This window comes from Apis mellifera, linkage group LG1 (assembly GCF_003254395.2).
Source record: "Apis mellifera strain DH4 linkage group LG1, Amel_HAv3.1, whole genome shotgun sequence".
Lineage (NCBI taxonomy): Eukaryota > Metazoa > Arthropoda > Insecta > Hymenoptera > Apidae > Apis > Apis mellifera.
The window spans coordinates 10832283-10851379 of record NC_037638.1 but is presented as its reverse complement, the minus strand read 5'-3'; the positions used below and the strand labels follow the sequence as shown (position 1 = coordinate 10851379).

At 24.1% G+C, this 19097-nt stretch overlaps 2 protein-coding genes across 5 annotated transcripts; one reads left to right on the top strand and one right to left on the bottom strand.

Moving 5' to 3' along the window:
• Positions 1 to 2246: 2246 nt before the first annotated feature.
• Positions 2247 to 6600, bottom strand: LOC552549 (ribosomal protein S6 kinase beta-1). 3 transcript variants are annotated; one of them, XM_026443192.1, is made up of 14 exons: positions 6584 to 6600; positions 5632 to 5885; positions 5518 to 5558; positions 5130 to 5304; positions 4989 to 5072; positions 4780 to 4913; positions 4562 to 4624; positions 4366 to 4494; positions 4162 to 4252; positions 3962 to 4078; positions 3709 to 3840; positions 3529 to 3636; positions 3205 to 3374; positions 2251 to 3089 (listed from the first exon to the last, which is right to left on the bottom strand). In XM_026443192.1, the coding sequence occupies exons 2-14, from the start codon at positions 5716 to 5718 to the stop codon at positions 3017 to 3019; spliced, it is 1404 nt and encodes a 467-aa protein (XP_026298977.1). In that variant the 5' UTR covers positions 5719 to 5885; positions 6584 to 6600; the 3' UTR covers positions 2251 to 3016. The 3 variants fall into 3 exon arrangements, with proteins under 3 accessions (XP_026298983.1, XP_026298977.1, XP_026298980.1); XM_026443195.1 differs by lacking the exon at positions 6584 to 6600 and adding an exon at positions 6476 to 6492; XM_026443198.1 differs by lacking the exon at positions 6584 to 6600 and having other exon boundaries at positions 2247 to 3075; positions 5632 to 6145.
• Positions 6496 to 18527, top strand: LOC551620 (pre-mRNA-processing-splicing factor 8). 2 transcript variants are annotated; one of them, XM_624011.6, is made up of 30 exons: positions 6496 to 6653; positions 7449 to 7696; positions 8003 to 8171; positions 8331 to 8495; positions 8684 to 8899; positions 9200 to 9538; positions 9803 to 9908; positions 10002 to 10530; positions 10611 to 10837; positions 10981 to 11307; positions 11397 to 11603; positions 11692 to 11982; positions 12054 to 12434; positions 12516 to 12754; positions 12955 to 13101; positions 13206 to 13770; positions 13893 to 14219; positions 14306 to 14475; positions 14598 to 14745; positions 14862 to 15151; positions 15229 to 15420; positions 15741 to 15935; positions 16023 to 16194; positions 16290 to 16577; positions 16668 to 16861; positions 16943 to 17324; positions 17448 to 17651; positions 17774 to 17898; positions 18002 to 18156; positions 18232 to 18386. In XM_624011.6, the coding sequence occupies exons 2-30, from the start codon at positions 7477 to 7479 to the stop codon at positions 18384 to 18386; spliced, it is 7125 nt and encodes a 2374-aa protein (XP_624014.2). In that variant the 5' UTR covers positions 6496 to 6653; positions 7449 to 7476. The 2 variants fall into 2 exon arrangements, with proteins under 2 accessions (XP_624014.2, XP_016768675.1); XM_016913186.2 differs by lacking the exon at positions 6496 to 6653 and having other exon boundaries at positions 7477 to 7696; positions 18232 to 18527.
• The last annotated feature ends 570 nt before the right edge of the window (positions 18528 to 19097 follow it).

The following is a 19097-nucleotide window of genomic DNA, read 5'->3' as shown; positions in this document are numbered from 1 at the left end:
TCACATAATTTTCAAGCAGATGTCCAAAAAAATATATAAAATTACAATATTTTATATTCATTTTTATGTTTCATATCGAGGATAACGAATTTCTCATATTATAATAATGTTTCTTAGCAATTTACTCCATCAATACAACAATTAAAAAATAGAATATTAATGGTATTTGAAATCATAAAAATCTAGAAAAATAAACAATAAAATTTTAGTAGTGTATAATATAAAAATTAAATCAAAAATTAAAAGGGAATTATAGCTACTAATTCATTGTCCATATCTTATCCGGACAAAATTTGGTATTCATTTGAGACAGTTTAAAATTTAATATTGAAAATTTATCCTTGTACTTCAAATATTTCATATATCTTATTATAATTATAAATTTTCAAAAAAATTTTTAAGATTTTTTTTTTTATTTTTTCTAATTGATAACTTGTTTGATTTGAAACAATTTATATAACTGGTTTGTATATCTTTCATAATATTATGCAATAGAAAATAAATAATAAGTATGTATAAATATTTATATAAATATTATATAAATTAAATATTTATATAAATTTATCTAAATATTTAATGAATTTCAAATGTATATGATTAAATTTTTGTTAATATTCTATATGGAGTAAGATTATTTAAAGAAATTTTTTAAACAAATATTATTTTAAACTTGTTATTATTTCATCTATAAGTAGCTATATTCGATCTTTTATTATCAATATATAACATTAATATTATTAAGTATTTACAGAATTTCGGTTTTGAAAAATATTTTCAAAAGTCTGTAACTGCTTAATAAATACATATTATATAAACAGGACTTCTGTTAAAACATTATATATACAAGAATGAATTTTAAAACATTATCTATATGAATTTGTAATAATATTATGTACTAATATTTATGTAAAATTAATTGCTAAGTTTTTCGATATGTCTTTCTAATTACAAATACCAAAACAATATAATAATTTCTAAATTAAATTTAATGATATATATCATTGGATATATATATGAATATTTGAAAATGCTTCATTTACTTCTTTATTAGTAAATTTGTTATGGAAATATATGAAAATGAAACCATTAGAATAATCTTTTAAAGTTTAAAGAAGGAAGAGAGCATTTTCATATCTTTGTATATTTATCTTATAAGATATTAATTTCTCACTCTCAACATTTTACTTTTATAACATATTAACTATTAACAAGAATTTTACATACATATTGCTACACACACGTGTATAGGTGAGCATGTATAAGTTTTTCTATGGAAAATTTAATACTATCCAGCTATTAGCTGTGAACACTTGGGCAGTTAAAATTTTTGTTGTATAATTGTCATTTTCACAACGATTACATGTAAAAAATAAAATTGAATTAACAGTAAATAAAAAACAATGACTTATTATTATCTATAAAAATATTATAGGTATAACTTAAGCATATTACTATATTATATATAGTGAAAGACATAAATAAAATATCAATGAAAGACATAAATTTTTTCATGTGTAAAAACATGTGTAAAAACATATACATATTTTAACGAAGGAATACAACTTTGAGAAAACATATAAGATGAAACATATAAATCTTAATCAAAAAATTTAAATATATTAATTAATTCATTTTTAAAATTTTAATCTTAAAAATAAGATATTGTATAGCATGAATTCTAATTTTTTCTTATTGTGAAACATTATTTGCAATTCACAGAACCATATTTACATAAATATATTTATAATTCTTCTCTGATATTATATGACAAAGCTTAATACAATTTTATACTGCTGTTTCTTTTTTTTTTTAAGCCTCTTTTCATAACATATTTTAATGATAGTATTATTTAAACAAATTAATTTTTTTTAGCAAAACAAAAAAAATTCAAATTTAATTATATCCAATATTCTATTTTAATCAGCATAATCTATATAAATTAAATATATTTATCATTTGAGAAACTTGAATTAGTTTGGAATGTATATTTATTCAAATATTTCTTTTGAATTTATTTAATTTATTGAACGATATACGATTTACATATTTTTACGAGCAATTTATTTTAAAGAAACGATAGATTATTTTTCTCTTTATTTTTTTAGAATAAACCTCTTAATATATATATGCTGAATGAATTTTTTAATTTCATCTTATATGCTAACAATAAACTTGTATATGTATATAGAAGGTGTTATATTAACATATTTGTGGAATATCTTTGAAAAGTAAATTTTAGAAACAAAAACAAAAATAGATATACAAAAATATTGGCTTATTTATTAAGTTATAGTTATATATATAATTTAAGTTTGCATTAGATAAAGTGAAACGGGAAAAGAGCATAATATTTCTACAACTGTTTCATTCTACACTTCGCTATATATTTTTGTTTAATATAAATTTAAATTATTTATAATAATTAATTATTTCAACTGTTTATGATAAATAAATTTTAACTGAAATTTTATATTATTATATCAATTTTTGTATTTGTTTTGATTAAAATTGATCCTCAAAAGATATTCTACAATACTAACATCCTGTATATACACACACACACATATATATGTATATAAATTAGTCGATGAGATATGTCATCAAAAATACTTTTCAGATTTTTAATGATATAGAATTTTTTTTAAAGAAATTGTACTTATCGAAATCTGCACATATTTACACAACAAAAGCGCATATAATATTACTTTTTTACATTGCAAACAATTATCAGTCATATTAGAGCAATTACAGGCCTACATACGATTTGTAGAGTAGCACCGCTGCTCTATAAGCGTAACTTCTTTTAAAGTTTAGAATTGTTTATATCTAAATTCAAATCGCATTAAATTCAATAATTAAATAGTTAAACTATTTTCGTCAGAACGAAGAACAAATATTATGGGACATAATTTTACAAATTTTCTGCTGAATCTAAAATGGAAGATCCAACATTTTCTTCTATTCGTTATAAATGATTCTATTATTAATTTGATTATTTAAATTTATTATGCTATATTTAGAAATTAAAAAGCGGACCTATATCCGCCATTTCAGTATCTTCCATATTATTTGAACCTACAACGTGATGCCTAGAAATTAAAAAGTAATTTTTCAAGTATAGAAGCACATATTTTAGATAATTAATAATTATAAATTTATTTGTGTTTTTCAAAGTAATAAATGAAATATTAAGTTTAAAAATACCTATGTTGATGAAAATGAGATGTTGTACGAATATGACCATCAGGTGATCTTGATGACAAACTGTGAAGACTTCCTGTACTTAAGAAACCTTTACGTGGACTTCTAGCATTTACAATCCTTGGTTGAGCACACATTTCCTCCAAAACACTAGGTGCTACATATGTAAAACCCTGTAAATATTTTGTTATGTTATTTTAATATTGAATCAAATAATAATCATTATATTAATTTTAATAATTTTATTTTAAAAATCAATTTGAATATATTTTTATTATTATTTTTATTATTATATCTATTATATTTATTATCTATTTTGTAACTTACTTGAAAAATCATATTAGCAGATTCACTTAAAGTACTTTCAACTGGTGAATCAACTGGTACAGTTGCTGTGAATTGTTCATCAAATTGCGATGTATCATCGGCACTTTTCTATAAATATTAAAAAATTTATGTAATAAATTTATTATTGCAATGCATTTTATTTAAATTAATGATACTTACTAATGATGGTTTAAAAGGAGGCTCTAACTTTCGCGATATTACATCTTGCCAGTTAATATGTTCAAAAAAATTATGATTCATAATTTGTTCAGCATCTTCGGGTCCAGATCCCAATCTTTGTGATACTTGTCTCTATAATTAATATGTAAAACATATTAAATATTATCAAATATATAATTATTATATTTAATATAAAATAATTATGCAATAACTAAACAAAATTATTATTTTATGAAAAAAAATGAAAAGATACTTTTAATAATTTTCGTATTAAATCTCTTGCATCTGGTGTTAAATATAACGGAAGATTTAACTTTCCGCGTAAAATCTTCTCGATTGTTTTTCTTCTATCATCTCCTGTAAATGGTGGCTATAGGAATAACATATATATAATTATGTTATTTGATTCAATTTTATATTTTAAAAGTATTTTGTAGTATTTATTTTACATACCATTCCAGTAAGCATATCAAACATTAAAGCACCTAAACTCCACCAATCAACTGCTTTTCCATGTCCACTTCTTGTTAAAATTTCCGGTGCCCTAAATGATAATGATAGTTATAATATATATATTTTTAGCCAAATTATTTAAGTTCAAATTTATTTTTAGTTAATTTAACAATAAAATTTTTATTAATATAATATTTTACTTACATATACTCTATGGTTCCACAAAATGTATGTGTTACTGTACCTTCTTCTATATGTTCTTTACAAAGACCAAAATCTGTTAATTTAACATGACCTTCACCATCTAATAAAATATTTTCTGGTTTTAAATCCCTATAAAAATAATCAATCCAGTTATATGCTATTAAAAATTATAAGTAATATTAATGATTAAAAATACCTGTATATAATACCCTGATTATGAAGATGTTGCAATGCGAGTATAATCTCAGATAAATAAAAACTATAAATATAAAATACAAAGATATAATAATTTAGTTATACTTAAATTATTAATATAGATAAAATTTATATAAAATATAATAAATTTATATTATTATATTATATTATCATTTATCATCATTTAAATTAATAAAATAAATTGACAAATTAATTTACCAAGCAGTATCTTCTAAGAAAATGCCTTCTCTATCTAAGTATGTGAAGAGTTCTCCTCCACATAGATATTCCAAAATTAAATATAATTTACCACCAGTTTGAAATGCATACATTAAATTTACAATAAATGGATGCTGAAAAAAAAGATAAATAAATTTTTATAAATAGCTAAATAAATAAATATCTTATAAATGTTGAAATTTATTTACTTTTACTGCTTCTAAAATATTCCTTTCTGCTTTTGTATGAGCTGTGTCCTTTTGATTTCTTATGATAGATGCTTTTCGTAATACCTATGCAAATAAAAAAACTAAAACTTTTTACATACATATATAAATAGAAATATTTACCTTCATTGCAAAAATACTGCCTTTATCTTTTCCAGTTACTTTTTTTACTTGAAAAACTTTTCCATATCCACCTTCTCCAAGAATTTTACATAATTCAAAATCTTGCGGACCAGTTTTCTCTTGTCCTGCATTGACATTTTGCTCTGATAATTGTACTCTTTCTAAATTATCAGATCTATAAAAAAATAAAATTTTTCAATTTTCCTTTAAAAAAAAAAATAAAAAGACAATCAAATATATATATATATATATATAACAATTAAATATTCTATGATTATTATTATAATACATTTATATACATTATATATATACATTATAATATAATAATATATTTTTAACAATATTCAGTAGACAATATTATACATTTTGAAAAATTTATTCTACTTACTCTAATATTGTATTTATATTTGTAGTACGATTATATTCTTCCTAAAAAAAAATGAAACATATCATAAACCTGTTATAATAACTTAAAATTAATAAAATTTAACAAAACACGAACTTCTCTATTTTCAACGATATCATCATCCGACTCGTCTTGATTTATAGAGTCTCCGTCATGTAATTCTATGTCAAATACCCCAGCCATTCTTCTTACAACGTAATCACATTTAAAAGTTTTTTTCGTCAATAACTTTAATTGATCTTAATGTGTTCGAATAACATAGATATCTACGTATGTGCGTAAATGCGGTAGTATATTATACTTCCCTTTATTTGCGTGTTCCACACTGATTTTGTGATAGATTAAATTACCTATAAACGTGAATTACAAAATCTATATAAAAGTATGTGTAATATTACGAAGATTATTTACTATTTTGTTCCTTTTTTCACTTTCTTATCTTATGACAAAATAATGACAAAAAGGAATATCAGAAATTTTGAAAAAGAAACATGAAACGATTCAAGTACTCCAGACACAAACTATGTTCCAACGTGAATGCCAACTCTAATCTAGCATAAAATATATAATAAGTATATAGAAACATTTAAAAGTTTTATTCTATTTGAAAATAGAAACAAGAAATATACATTTCTCATTAATGAATGTGATGAATGTGAAATAAGTTGACTCTACTTTGTATAAAGTTACATATAGTTTTCTGTTCTTAATGATAAACTGTATTATAATATAATCTTTATAAATCAGTCTTCAATCCAATTTAAAATTTTAAAATTATTAAGATCAAATTAGAAAAAAAAAATATTAAGATCAAATAAAAAATTTATATTTAATTTGAAATAAATTTGCAAGATAAATTGTTTATTTTTTAAATATATTACAATTATTAATGTTTTAATATATTTTAAAATGCATAAAAAATGGAAAAGATTATGATTACGCCATCTACGATATGATCAAAATTAGAGAATGCAAAAATATTGAATTGTTCTCTTAATTGGACATTAAATTATGGTTAGGTTACAAAGAGGAACATCTAAATACTTACATAATTTAGAGCAACAATAGCGTCACTTTTCACATGTACTTGACATGCTTGGTACCATATAAAAAATAACGTAAGTTTACAATTTATAGATATTTCAAATAAAATTTTATTAAATTTTATGTAATTATATCAAATAGAAAAGAAAAAAATAATTAAAATTTTAATTATTTAATATTTTATACAATATAACGATATCTATTTACGATATTATATTGAGTTAATTACAATCATTGTATGTATTTGCTATTTATTCGTATTAGATGACTGAAATATTTCATATTTTTGTCGATTATTCAAACTAATTAATTATTTTAAATTAATTAACAATTGTAAGTAAATTGAAATCATAAAGACATATTTATTGCAATGGAAATGTAAAATTTTATAAAACGTTTAATTGATGTAAGATTTTAATGAAACTATTTACAATTATACTAATCTACAAATTATAACAGTATCTATAAATCAAATTTATATAGTTATACTTTAGTTAAGATATGTTATTAAAAATATTTTTTTTAATATATCCATTTTTTTAATATATCACTAGAAACATTTATTTAAATAATTTATAATTTATAGGTTATGTGATACATTAGTATATTTGGTATATTTGATAGAAGATTAATAGAAATATTTATTTAAGTAATACATTTTTATATGAATACATATTAAATTAAAATAAAAAAGATAAGAAAAGTATAAATTAATTGATGAATACTTTTATTTATCAAATTCATAACTATATATATACATAGACGATACTTCATCATTTTAATATGCATGATATTTTATATTAAATTTAGATAAAAATTAAAATATGATATAACAAATATTAAAATATAATATAATGTTTTTATTATAGTTTTGTTCTACTTATTTAATTTGAAAAAATGTCAATTCCACCATATTTATTGGGTCCTAATCCTTGGGCCACTATGATGGCTCAACAACAAGCTCATGCTCAGTTAGCTGCAGCTCAAGCTCATGCTCAAGCTGCCGCACATGCACAAGCTGCTCATCATGCTCATATGCAAGCAATAGCAGGACCACCATTGCCACAAATGCCTAAGCAACCGGAAGTTTTGTCAGAAGATAAACTTCAAGAAAAAGGTATTTAAAAAATTAATATTTTCTAAACTTTTGAAAGGAAGATTAAATATAAGTTAATATGATGATTGTGTAATAAAATTTGAAATTGTTATTAATTTAAAGATTTTTTAATTATGATAGAAGTTTTTAGTTAAGTTTTTAGTTAAGATTTAATAATTTTTATATATTATATATATATATATATATATATATATATATATATATATATATATTAATGTATGTAAAAATATAATGTATTTATAATATATATATAAATATTTATTATTATTTATATTAATATTATTTAAAATATTTATATAATTTTAGCTCAAAAATGGCAACAACTTCAGTCAAAAAGATTTGCTGAAAAAAGGAAGTTTGGTTTTGTGGATGCTCAAAAAGAAGATATGCCTCCTGAACATATAAGAAAAATTATTAGAGATCATGGAGACATGAGTAGTCGCAAATATAGACATGACAAACGAGTTTATTTAGGGTTAGTAAATATGTGTATCAAAAATTAAATTATTAATTTAATTATTAATAACTAAATTAAATTATTAATATATTAATATATAAATATAATGTGTAAATAATATTAAAAAATTAATATTAATGTTTTTATAAAAAAAATAATTTCTTGATTTTATTTTAGAGCATTAAAATATATGCCTCATGCAGTTATGAAACTTCTAGAAAATATGCCAATGCCCTGGGAACAAATTCGAGATGTAAAGGTTCTTTATCATATTACAGGTGCAATTACATTTGTAAATGAAATTCCTTGGGTTATAGAACCTGTATATATTGCACAATGGGGGTAAGTTAAAAAAGAATAAAATTTTATTTATTCCATTATTTAATAATAATAAATAATATATAATAATAATAATAATAAATAAATATATTCTGAAATCCAAAAAAGAATTAATATGATTTTAAAAATATTTTATATATAATATTTACATTTTATTTATTTATTTTTTTTATTATTATTTTTTATTATAGTACAATGTGGATTATGATGCGAAGAGAGAAACGGGATCGTAGACATTTCAAAAGAATGAGATTTCCACCATTCGATGATGAAGAACCTCCATTGGATTATGCAGATAATGTTTTGGATGTAGAACCCTTGGAAGCTATTCAAATTGAATTGGATTCAGAAGAAGATGAATCCGTTGCATCATGGTTTTATGAACATAAACCACTTGTTGGTACAAAGTAAATATTAATTGATTTTTAAGAATTAAGAATATTTTTTATTTCATTTATTTATGTTAATCATTTAAAATGATAAAATTTGAAAATATATTTTTTATATTATGATGAATCGCGTAGGGGTCCTGAAATCAACTAATATGTGAGTTGATGGTTATAGTAATTTGACAGTCTTATTCGAGATGAGTACTACAAGTTACTATTAACTAGATAAAACGCTATACTGAATTGATAATTTATATTTTATAATGTTAACATTATTTACCAAAATTATTAATAATTTAATTATTAATGATATTACAGGCATGTAAATGGATCTACTTATCGAAGATGGAATTTGACTTTGCCACAGATGGCGACTTTATATCGTTTGGCTAATCAATTATTAACGGATTTAGTTGATCAAAATTTCTTTTATCTTTTTGATCCAAAATCATTTTTTACTGCAAAAGCATTAAATATGGCTATACCGGGTGGTCCAAAATTTGAACCATTAGTGAAGGATTCAAATGCAGCTGATGAAGATTGGAACGAATTTAATGATATCAATAAAATTATTATTAGACAGCCTATAAGAACAGAATATCGTATTGCATTTCCTTACTTATATAATAATATGCCACATTTTGTGCATTTATCTTGGTGAGTAATATAAAGTTATTCAATAGAATAAATATTCCCACACGAGTTTTAAGATTCATTTATTCTTAGTTTATTAAAGTCTTACTAGCAGTGTGGTAAAGTAATAGAAGGTGATTGTTATTCGTATCCTTTGTACAGTATAAAAGGCAACTGCTGAAATCACCTACAATATTTGATGAATGTTCATGTATAATTTTTTAATATAATTTAATAGAATAAAATTAATGGAATTATAATAATGAAATTTTTAAATTATATTTACAGGTACCATGCTCCAAATGTTGTCTATATAAAAACTGAAGATCCTGATTTACCTGCGTTTTATTTTGATCCTTTAATTAATCCTATTTCTCATAGAAATTCACTAAAGGTATGTATTTAAATATATAACTTATATTTAATTAGAATAATTGATATAAGCTAATTATATTTTTAAAATGTACAAATTTTATATATTTTTTAGACAGTAGAACCACAAATTGAGGATGATGAAGATTTTGTGCTTCCCGAAGAAGTACAACCTTTTCTTCAAGAAACGCCGTTATATACTGATAATACAGCGAATGGAATAGCTTTATTATGGGCACCAAGACCATTTAATACTCGTTCCGGCAGAACAAGACGAGCCATTGACATTCCTTTAGTGAAATCTTGGTATAGAGAACATTGTCCACCAGGACAACCCGTTAAAGTTCGAGTTAGTTATCAAAAACTATTGAAATACTTTGTGTTGAATGCATTAAAACACAGACATCCTAAACCACAAAAGAAACGTTACTTGTTTCGATCTTTCAAGTCAACTAAATTTTTTCAAACTACTACAATAGATTGGGTTGAAGCTGGTCTACAAGTCTGTAGACAGGGATATAATATGTTGAATTTACTCATTCATAGAAAAAATTTAAATTATCTTCATTTGGATTATAATTTTAACTTGAAACCGGTTAAAACTCTCACGACGAAGGAAAGAAAGAAATCTAGATTTGGAAATGGTAAGTGCTAAAAAAAATGTGTATTACATTCATTTTACTAGTAATGGTATAAAATTATTAAGAAAATTTTATTTTTTCAGCTTTTCATTTATGTCGTGAGATTCTACGTTTAACGAAATTGATCATAGATTCTCATGTACAATATCGTTTGAATAATGTTGATGCATTTCAACTTGCCGATGGATTGCAATATATTTTTGCGCATGTTGGTCAATTAACTGGAATGTATCGATATAAATATAAATTAATGCGACAAATTAGGATGTGTAAAGATTTAAAACATTTAATTTATTATCGTTTTAATACGGTAAGAATACACGCTTGTTATTAATGTTATTTAATGTCTGTTATTATTATCATTATATTACATTACTATCATATGTTATTAATATCATTTAAATATTATAATAAATTATTAATTATTTTTATAATGGATATATAAATGGATAGGGCCCTGTTGGAAAAGGTCCTGGTTGTGGATTTTGGGCGCCAGGCTGGAGAGTATGGCTTTTTTTTATGAGAGGAATTACGCCATTATTAGAAAGATGGTTAGGAAATTTGTTGTCGAGGCAATTCGAAGGTCGTCATTCAAAGGGAGTTGCAAAAACTGTAACAAAACAAAGAGTAGAATCGCATTTCGATCTTGAATTAAGAGCATCAGTAATGCATGATATTGTAGATATGATGCCAGAAGGAATTAAACAGAATAAAGCTCGTACAATACTTCAACATCTTAGTGAAGCATGGAGGTGTTGGAAAGCTAATATTCCATGGAAGGTTTATTTATTATAATTTAATTTTTAATTTTTTTATTGATGATATAGACTTTTTATTTATATTAGTTTTTTGATCAACATTTTCTCTAGGTTCCTGGATTACCAATACCAATCGAAAATATGATTCTTCGTTATGTTAAAATGAAAGCAGATTGGTGGACCAATACTGCACATTATAATCGAGAACGTATTAGACGTGGAGCGACTGTAGATAAAACTGTGTGCAAAAAGAATCTAGGTCGTCTTACGCGACTCTATCTTAAAGCCGAACAAGAACGACAACATAATTATTTGAAGGTACAAATAAAAATAAATTAAAAATAAATAATCTTTAAAATCAACAATTATCATTAGTTTATGAACTTTTGATTTTTTTTGCATACAGGATGGTCCTTATATTTCTCCTGAAGAAGCAGTAGCTATATATACTACTACTGTACATTGGTTAGAATCAAGAAGATTTGCTCCTATACCTTTTCCACCATTATCTTATAAACATGATACCAAACTTTTAATATTAGCTTTGGAACGCTTAAAGGAAGCATATAGTGTTAAATCAAGATTGAATCAAAGCCAACGCGAAGAACTTGGTTTAATAGAACAAGCGTATGATAATCCACATGAAGCGTTGTCTAGAATTAAACGTCATCTTTTAACACAAAGAGCATTCAAAGAGGTTGAGAGAGAGTCTTTCTACAATTTTTATATTGTTTATTTTTATGATATTTTTATATATTTTTTTTATAGGTGGGAATTGAATTTATGGATCTTTATAGTCATCTGATTCCTGTATACGATGTCGAACCTCTTGAAAAAATTACAGATGCTTATTTGGATCAATATTTATGGTATGAAGCAGATAAACGAAGATTGTTCCCACCATGGGTTAAACCTTCAGATACAGAACCACCGCCTTTATTGGTATATAAGTGGTGTCAGGGTATTAATAATCTACAAGATGTTTGGGATGTTAGCGAAGGAGAGTGTAATGTATTATTAGAATCAAAGTTTGAAAAATTATACGAAAAAATCGATTTGACATTATTAAACAGGCTTCTTCGATTAATTGTTGATCATAATATAGCCGATTATATGACTGCAAAGAATAATGTTGTTATAAATTATAAGGTATGTTGCTTATTTTGTTAATTTGCATGTATCAATTGTATTAAATAAATAATAAAAAATATAAGATATATGATTATTTAGGATATGAATCATACAAACAGTTATGGAATAATTAGAGGTCTACAATTTGCATCATTTATAGCACAATATTATGGTCTAGTATTAGATTTGCTGGTTCTTGGATTGCAAAGAGCTAGTGAAATGGCTGGTCCTCCTCAAATGCCAAATGATTTTTTGACTTTTCAAGATGTAGCATCAGAAACAGCACATCCTATTAGATTATATTGCAGATACGTTGATAGAATACATTTGTTTTTAAGGTAAAATTAAAAATTTATAATAATAAAATAAAAAATTTATAATCTCTTCAAAAGACTGTTATATTGTTTATATATACACATATACATTTTGCATTTTAATTAAATTATTAAGTTATAAATTAATATTTAATATATGTATTATATTATATATTATGTATTATTATATTATTATATGTATTATATATATTTTATATTAATAGATTTTCTGCTGATGAAGCAAGAGATCTAATTCAAAGATATTTGACGGAACATCCAGATCCTAATAATGAAAATATCGTTGGTTATAATAATAAAAAATGTTGGCCTCGAGATGCACGAATGCGTCTTATGAAACATGATGTTAATTTGTAAGTAAATAATAGTTATAGTAATAATTGTTAGTTCTTCTTTGTTATTATTTTTATTTAATTATTTTATAAACTTTAAAATTTTCTTTTTTTTTATCTTGCAGAGGTCGTGCCGTATTTTGGGATATTAAAAATCGGTTACCTCGCTCTACAACTACGATACAATGGGAAAATAGTTTTGTTAGTGTGTATAGTAAAGATAATCCTAATTTGCTATTTAACATGAGTGGATTTGAATGCAGAATTTTGCCAAAATGTAGAACTACTCATGAAGAGTTTACACATAGGGATGGAGTATGGAATTTACAAAATGAAATTACGAAAGAAAGAACTGCTCAATGTTTCTTGAGAGTCGATGATGAAAGTCTACAACGATTTCATAATAGAGTTAGACAAATCCTTATGGCTTCTGGATCTACAACTTTCACAAAAATTGTTAATAAATGGAATACAGCTTTAATTGGACTCATGACTTATTTTCGTGAAGCTGTAGTGAACACACAAGAACTCTTAGATTTGTTGGTAAAATGTGAAAATAAAATTCAGACACGTATTAAAATTGGTCTTAATTCAAAAATGCCTTCGCGATTTCCACCAGTAGTATTTTACACGCCGAAAGAATTAGGTGGACTTGGAATGCTCTCAATGGGACATGTACTTATACCTCAGGTAGGCTAACAAGTTAAAAACTTTTCTTATTATAATATCTCAGAAATATTATTATAATATCTCAATATTTTCCAAAAAAAAAAAAAAAAAAAATACAAATATAATTGCAAAAAATGTTACAGTCAGATTTAAGATGGTCAAAACAAACTGATGTTGGTATTACTCATTTTCGTTCGGGCATGAGTCACGATGAAGATCAGTTAATTCCAAACTTATATCGATATATTCAACCTTGGGAATCAGAGTTCATAGATTCTCAACGAGTATGGGCAGAATATGCATTAAAACGACAAGAAGCTAATGCGCAAAATCGTAGACTTACTTTGGAAGATCTTGAAGATAGTTGGGATCGTGGTATTCCTAGGATAAATACTTTATTCCAGAAAGATAGACATACCCTTGCCTATGACAAAGGTTGGAGAATACGTACAGAATTTAAACAGTATCAGGTATTATCTTATTGCATTTTATTATTGAATCTATTTTCGTTTATATTTTATATAAGAAGTATTATTTTTTGTTTATGTGATTTTAGGTATTGAAACAAAATCCATTTTGGTGGACTCATCAACGTCATGATGGTAAACTGTGGAATTTAAATAATTATCGAACAGATATGATACAAGCCCTTGGTGGTGTAGAAGGTATTTTAGAACATACTCTTTTTAAAGGAACATACTTTCCAACTTGGGAAGGTCTTTTCTGGTAATTCTTTTTTAATTTTTTTCCAATTTCATTTTTAGATTTTTTAAATTTAAATTCATAAAAATTTAATCAATGCTAAGAATCAAAATGCTAATCTATCGTTTATTATTTTTTTTACATAGGGAGAAAGCATCTGGATTTGAAGAATCTATGAAATATAAGAAATTAACTAACGCACAAAGATCTGGTTTGAATCAAATTCCAAATCGTCGATTTACTTTATGGTGGTCACCAACTATTAATAGAGCAAATGTTTATGTTGGTTTTCAGGTAATATTTATATACTAATTTATTATAATTATTAAGAAATGTATATTTTTGATTGTTCAATGATTTCTTGAAATTTTTATTTATTGTATATTTTATTTATTGTCTGTTTTTGTTAGGTTCAATTGGATTTAACAGGAATATTTATGCATGGTAAAATTCCAACATTGAAAATTTCATTAATTCAAATATTTCGTGCACACTTGTGGCAAAAAGTACATGAATCGATTGTGATGGATCTTTGTCAAGTTTTTGATCAAGAATTAGATGCTTTAGAAATCGAAACTGTTCAAAAAGAGACCATTCATCCTAGAAAATCATACAAAATGAACTCTTCTTGTGCTGATATTTTGCTTTTCTCTGCATATAAGTGGAACGTATCTAGACCATCATTACTTGCCGATTCAAAGTAATCATTTCTTTTTCTTTTATTTTCATTTATATATTTATAGAGAATATTTTAATGATATTTTATTTTTTGAACAGAGATCTTATGGATAATACAACTACACAAAAATATTGGATAGATGTGCAACTTAGATGGGGAGATTATGATTCTCATGATATCGAACGATATGCTAGAGCTAAATTCTTAGATTATACAACGGATAATATGTCTATTTATCCATCGCCAACAGGACTATTAATAGCTATAGATTTAGCTTATAATTTACATAGGTATATGTTTTAATATTTAAATATTTTTATTCATTAATTGCAATTTTAAAATTATATTGGAATTCAAAATTAATTATCAAGATATAATCTTTAATATACTATTCAATTATATCAAATATTTATTTCCTCTGATTTAAAAATAAAAATAAAATTTTTTTTATTTCAATATATTGAATATTAAATAAGATATTTAAATATGTCAGATCAAAAATGCAAAAGATGATTTTTTTGATCGCTATATATAAAAATAATCTTTAGCAAATAATGTTCATATATGTAAAAATATTTCATGATTTATTTATTTGTATTTTTGTTTATAGTGCTTATGGTAATTGGTTCCCAGGGTGTAAGCCTCTTATACAACAAGCAATGGCAAAAATAATGAAAGCTAATCCTGCTTTATATGTATTACGAGAACGCATTCGAAAAGCATTACAACTTTATTCATCAGAACCTACAGAACCATATTTATCTTCACAAAATTATGGAGAACTTTTTTCGAATCAAATTATTTGGTATTTTTTTTTTCTTACATTTATTTTTATTTGTATGATAAATATGTAATTGTTATATTGAGCATTTTTTTTTATTTGATTTATTAGGTTTGTCGATGATACTAACGTATATCGTGTTACAATTCATAAAACATTTGAAGGTAATTTAACTACAAAACCTATAAATGGAGCAATCTTTATTTTCAATCCTCGAACTGGTCAATTGTTTTTAAAGATTATTCATACTTCCGTTTGGGCTGGTCAAAAACGTTTAGGTCAGGTAAGATGCATTTAAAACATTTATTACAATTATGAAAAAGTAAATAATGAATATGATTGAAAAGTTTTTATTCTATAATTAACGTATTATCGTAGTTGGCAAAATGGAAAACTGCTGAAGAAGTAGCTGCTCTTATTCGATCTTTACCAGTTGAAGAACAGCCGAAGCAAATTATAGTAACAAGAAAAGGAATGTTGGATCCTTTAGAAGTGCATTTACTAGATTTTCCTAATATTGTTATCAAAGGATCAGAACTTCAATTACCATTTCAAGCTTGTTTGAAAGTTGAAAAGTTTGGTGACTTGATATTAAAAGCAACAGAACCTCAAATGGTATTATTCAATTTATATGATGATTGGTTGAAAACTATTTCATCGTATACGGTAATAATTTATAATTTTTTTTATTAATTTTCTTTTTTTAATATTTTAATATTTATATATATTTTTAAATATATTTATTTTTTTTTATAGGCATTCTCACGTCTGATTCTAATTCTTCGTGCATTACATGTTAATACTGAAAGAACAAAAGTTGTTCTAAAACCTGACAAAACAACTATAACAGAACCACATCATATATGGCCTTCTTTGACAGATGATGAATGGATTAAAGTCGAGGTACAATTAAAAGATCTTATTTTGGCTGACTATGGTAAAAAAAACAAGTATGTATTTTTTAATATTTTTTATTTATTTGTATGTATAAAAATATAAATATCCATATAATATGAAATTGTTATTCTTAGTGTGAATGTTGCATCATTGACTCAATCAGAAATTCGAGATATTATCTTGGGTATGGAAATTAGTGCACCCTCTGCACAACGTCAACAAATTGCTGAAATAGAAAAGCAAACAAAAGAACAATCGCAGCTTACAGCAACGACTACAAGGACAGTAAACAAACATGGAGACGAAATTATCACGGCGACAACTTCCAATTATGAAACACAAACATTTAGTTCGAAAACTGAATGGCGAGTAAGAGCAATTTCTGCTACCAATTTGCATCTTCGAACTAATCATATATATGTATCATCCGATGATATTAAGGAAACTGGTTACACATATATTTTGCCAAAGAATGTTCTCAAAAAATTCGTCACTATTTCAGATTTACGAGCGCAGGTATGCCTTTTATATACTTATTTTTGTATATTATATTTTATAAAAATAAATTTATTTTCTCATTTTCACTAAAAGAAATTAAATATATTATTACTGTTATTATTGTTATTATTATTTGTATAGATAGCGGGATATTTATATGGAATTAGCCCACCAGATAATCCACAAGTTAAAGAAATACGATGTATAGTTATGGCACCACAATGGGGTACTCATCAAACAGTTCATTTACCTAATACACTTCCAAATCATCAATATCTTAAGGAAATGGAGCCTCTCGGTTGGATTCATACTCAACCTAATGAATTGCCACAATTATCGCCACAGGTTTTGTATTGTCAATATATATTGTTGAATATATATTTATTAATATATTTTATTTATAATTATTATTTAATTTATTGTGTATTTTATATTATGTTATTTTATATTAATTTATATTTGACTAGGATATATCTACTCACGCTCGAATAATGGCAGAAAATCCAATTTGGGATGGAGAAAAGACTATTGTTATTACTTGCAGTTTTACGCCAGGATCTTGTTCTCTTACGGCATATAAATTAACACCTAGGTTTGTATTTGATTTTTTTTTTTTTTTTGATGAGCAAATTTATTATTTATCGTCGTTGTTAAACATTTTTCTTGTTATTATTAAATTTTATATTTATATATAGTGGTTTTGAATGGGGAAAGCAAAATACCGATAAGGGAAATAATCCTAAAGGTTATTTACCAAGTCATTATGAAAAAGTACAAATGTTATTATCTGATCGTTTTCTTGGTTTCTTTATGGTCCCAAGTCAAGGATCTTGGAATTATAACTTTATGGGTAAGATTTAATTTTTGTTTCTTAGCTAAAACTGAAATAATATAATTATTATTTTTTTATTTTTGGTGGTTACAGGTGTGAGACATGATCCAAATATGAAATATGAATTGCAATTGGCAAATCCGAAAGAATTTTATCATGAAATTCATAGACCTGCCCATTTTTTGAATTTTTCCAGTTTAGAGGATGGAGAAGGAGTTGGAGCTGATAGAGAAGATGTATTTGCATAAACAAAAGATAAAAAAATGAATGAAATGAGAATAGGAACTCGATATTATCAATATCGTATTCATTCTTTCTATACAATGACATTTATGTGTTTATATACAACTAAAATATAATAATTTTAAATAAATAATAAATAATTAGTACATTATAATAATTGATAACAAAATTTTGAATCCCTAATATATAATGTTTAATGAATAGATTTATTTTAATATTACTTCAAATTTTAATTAATTTGTATTTTAACACCGTTTTAGAATAAAATATATATATAATATGTGTTTAATTAGATGTATATGTAAGAAAAATGTACAAAATTTTTGCATATTTGATTTGATAAAGATAAAGAATAATATACATTTTGATATAAATGATGTTTTTGTCATTTTCTTATTTTATAAAATAAAATTTACAACTTATAACTTTGTAATATCAAATAACAAATAAAATTATTATTATATTAAAATTTAAATTATAAGAGAAAGGGAAATAACTATGATAAAGTAAATCTAATTTATTTGTACACTATTATTTTAATAATATATTGGCATTAAATTTAATAGTTTTTAAAAATCACTATTTTATGATATTTTTATATAAAATAAAAATTAAATGTTTCAAATTTATATATAAACGATTATGTAGTAGCAAAAATGAATATTAGAAAGGCAGCATAACGATGACTAGAAATTCTTCAAGAAAATTCACACTCA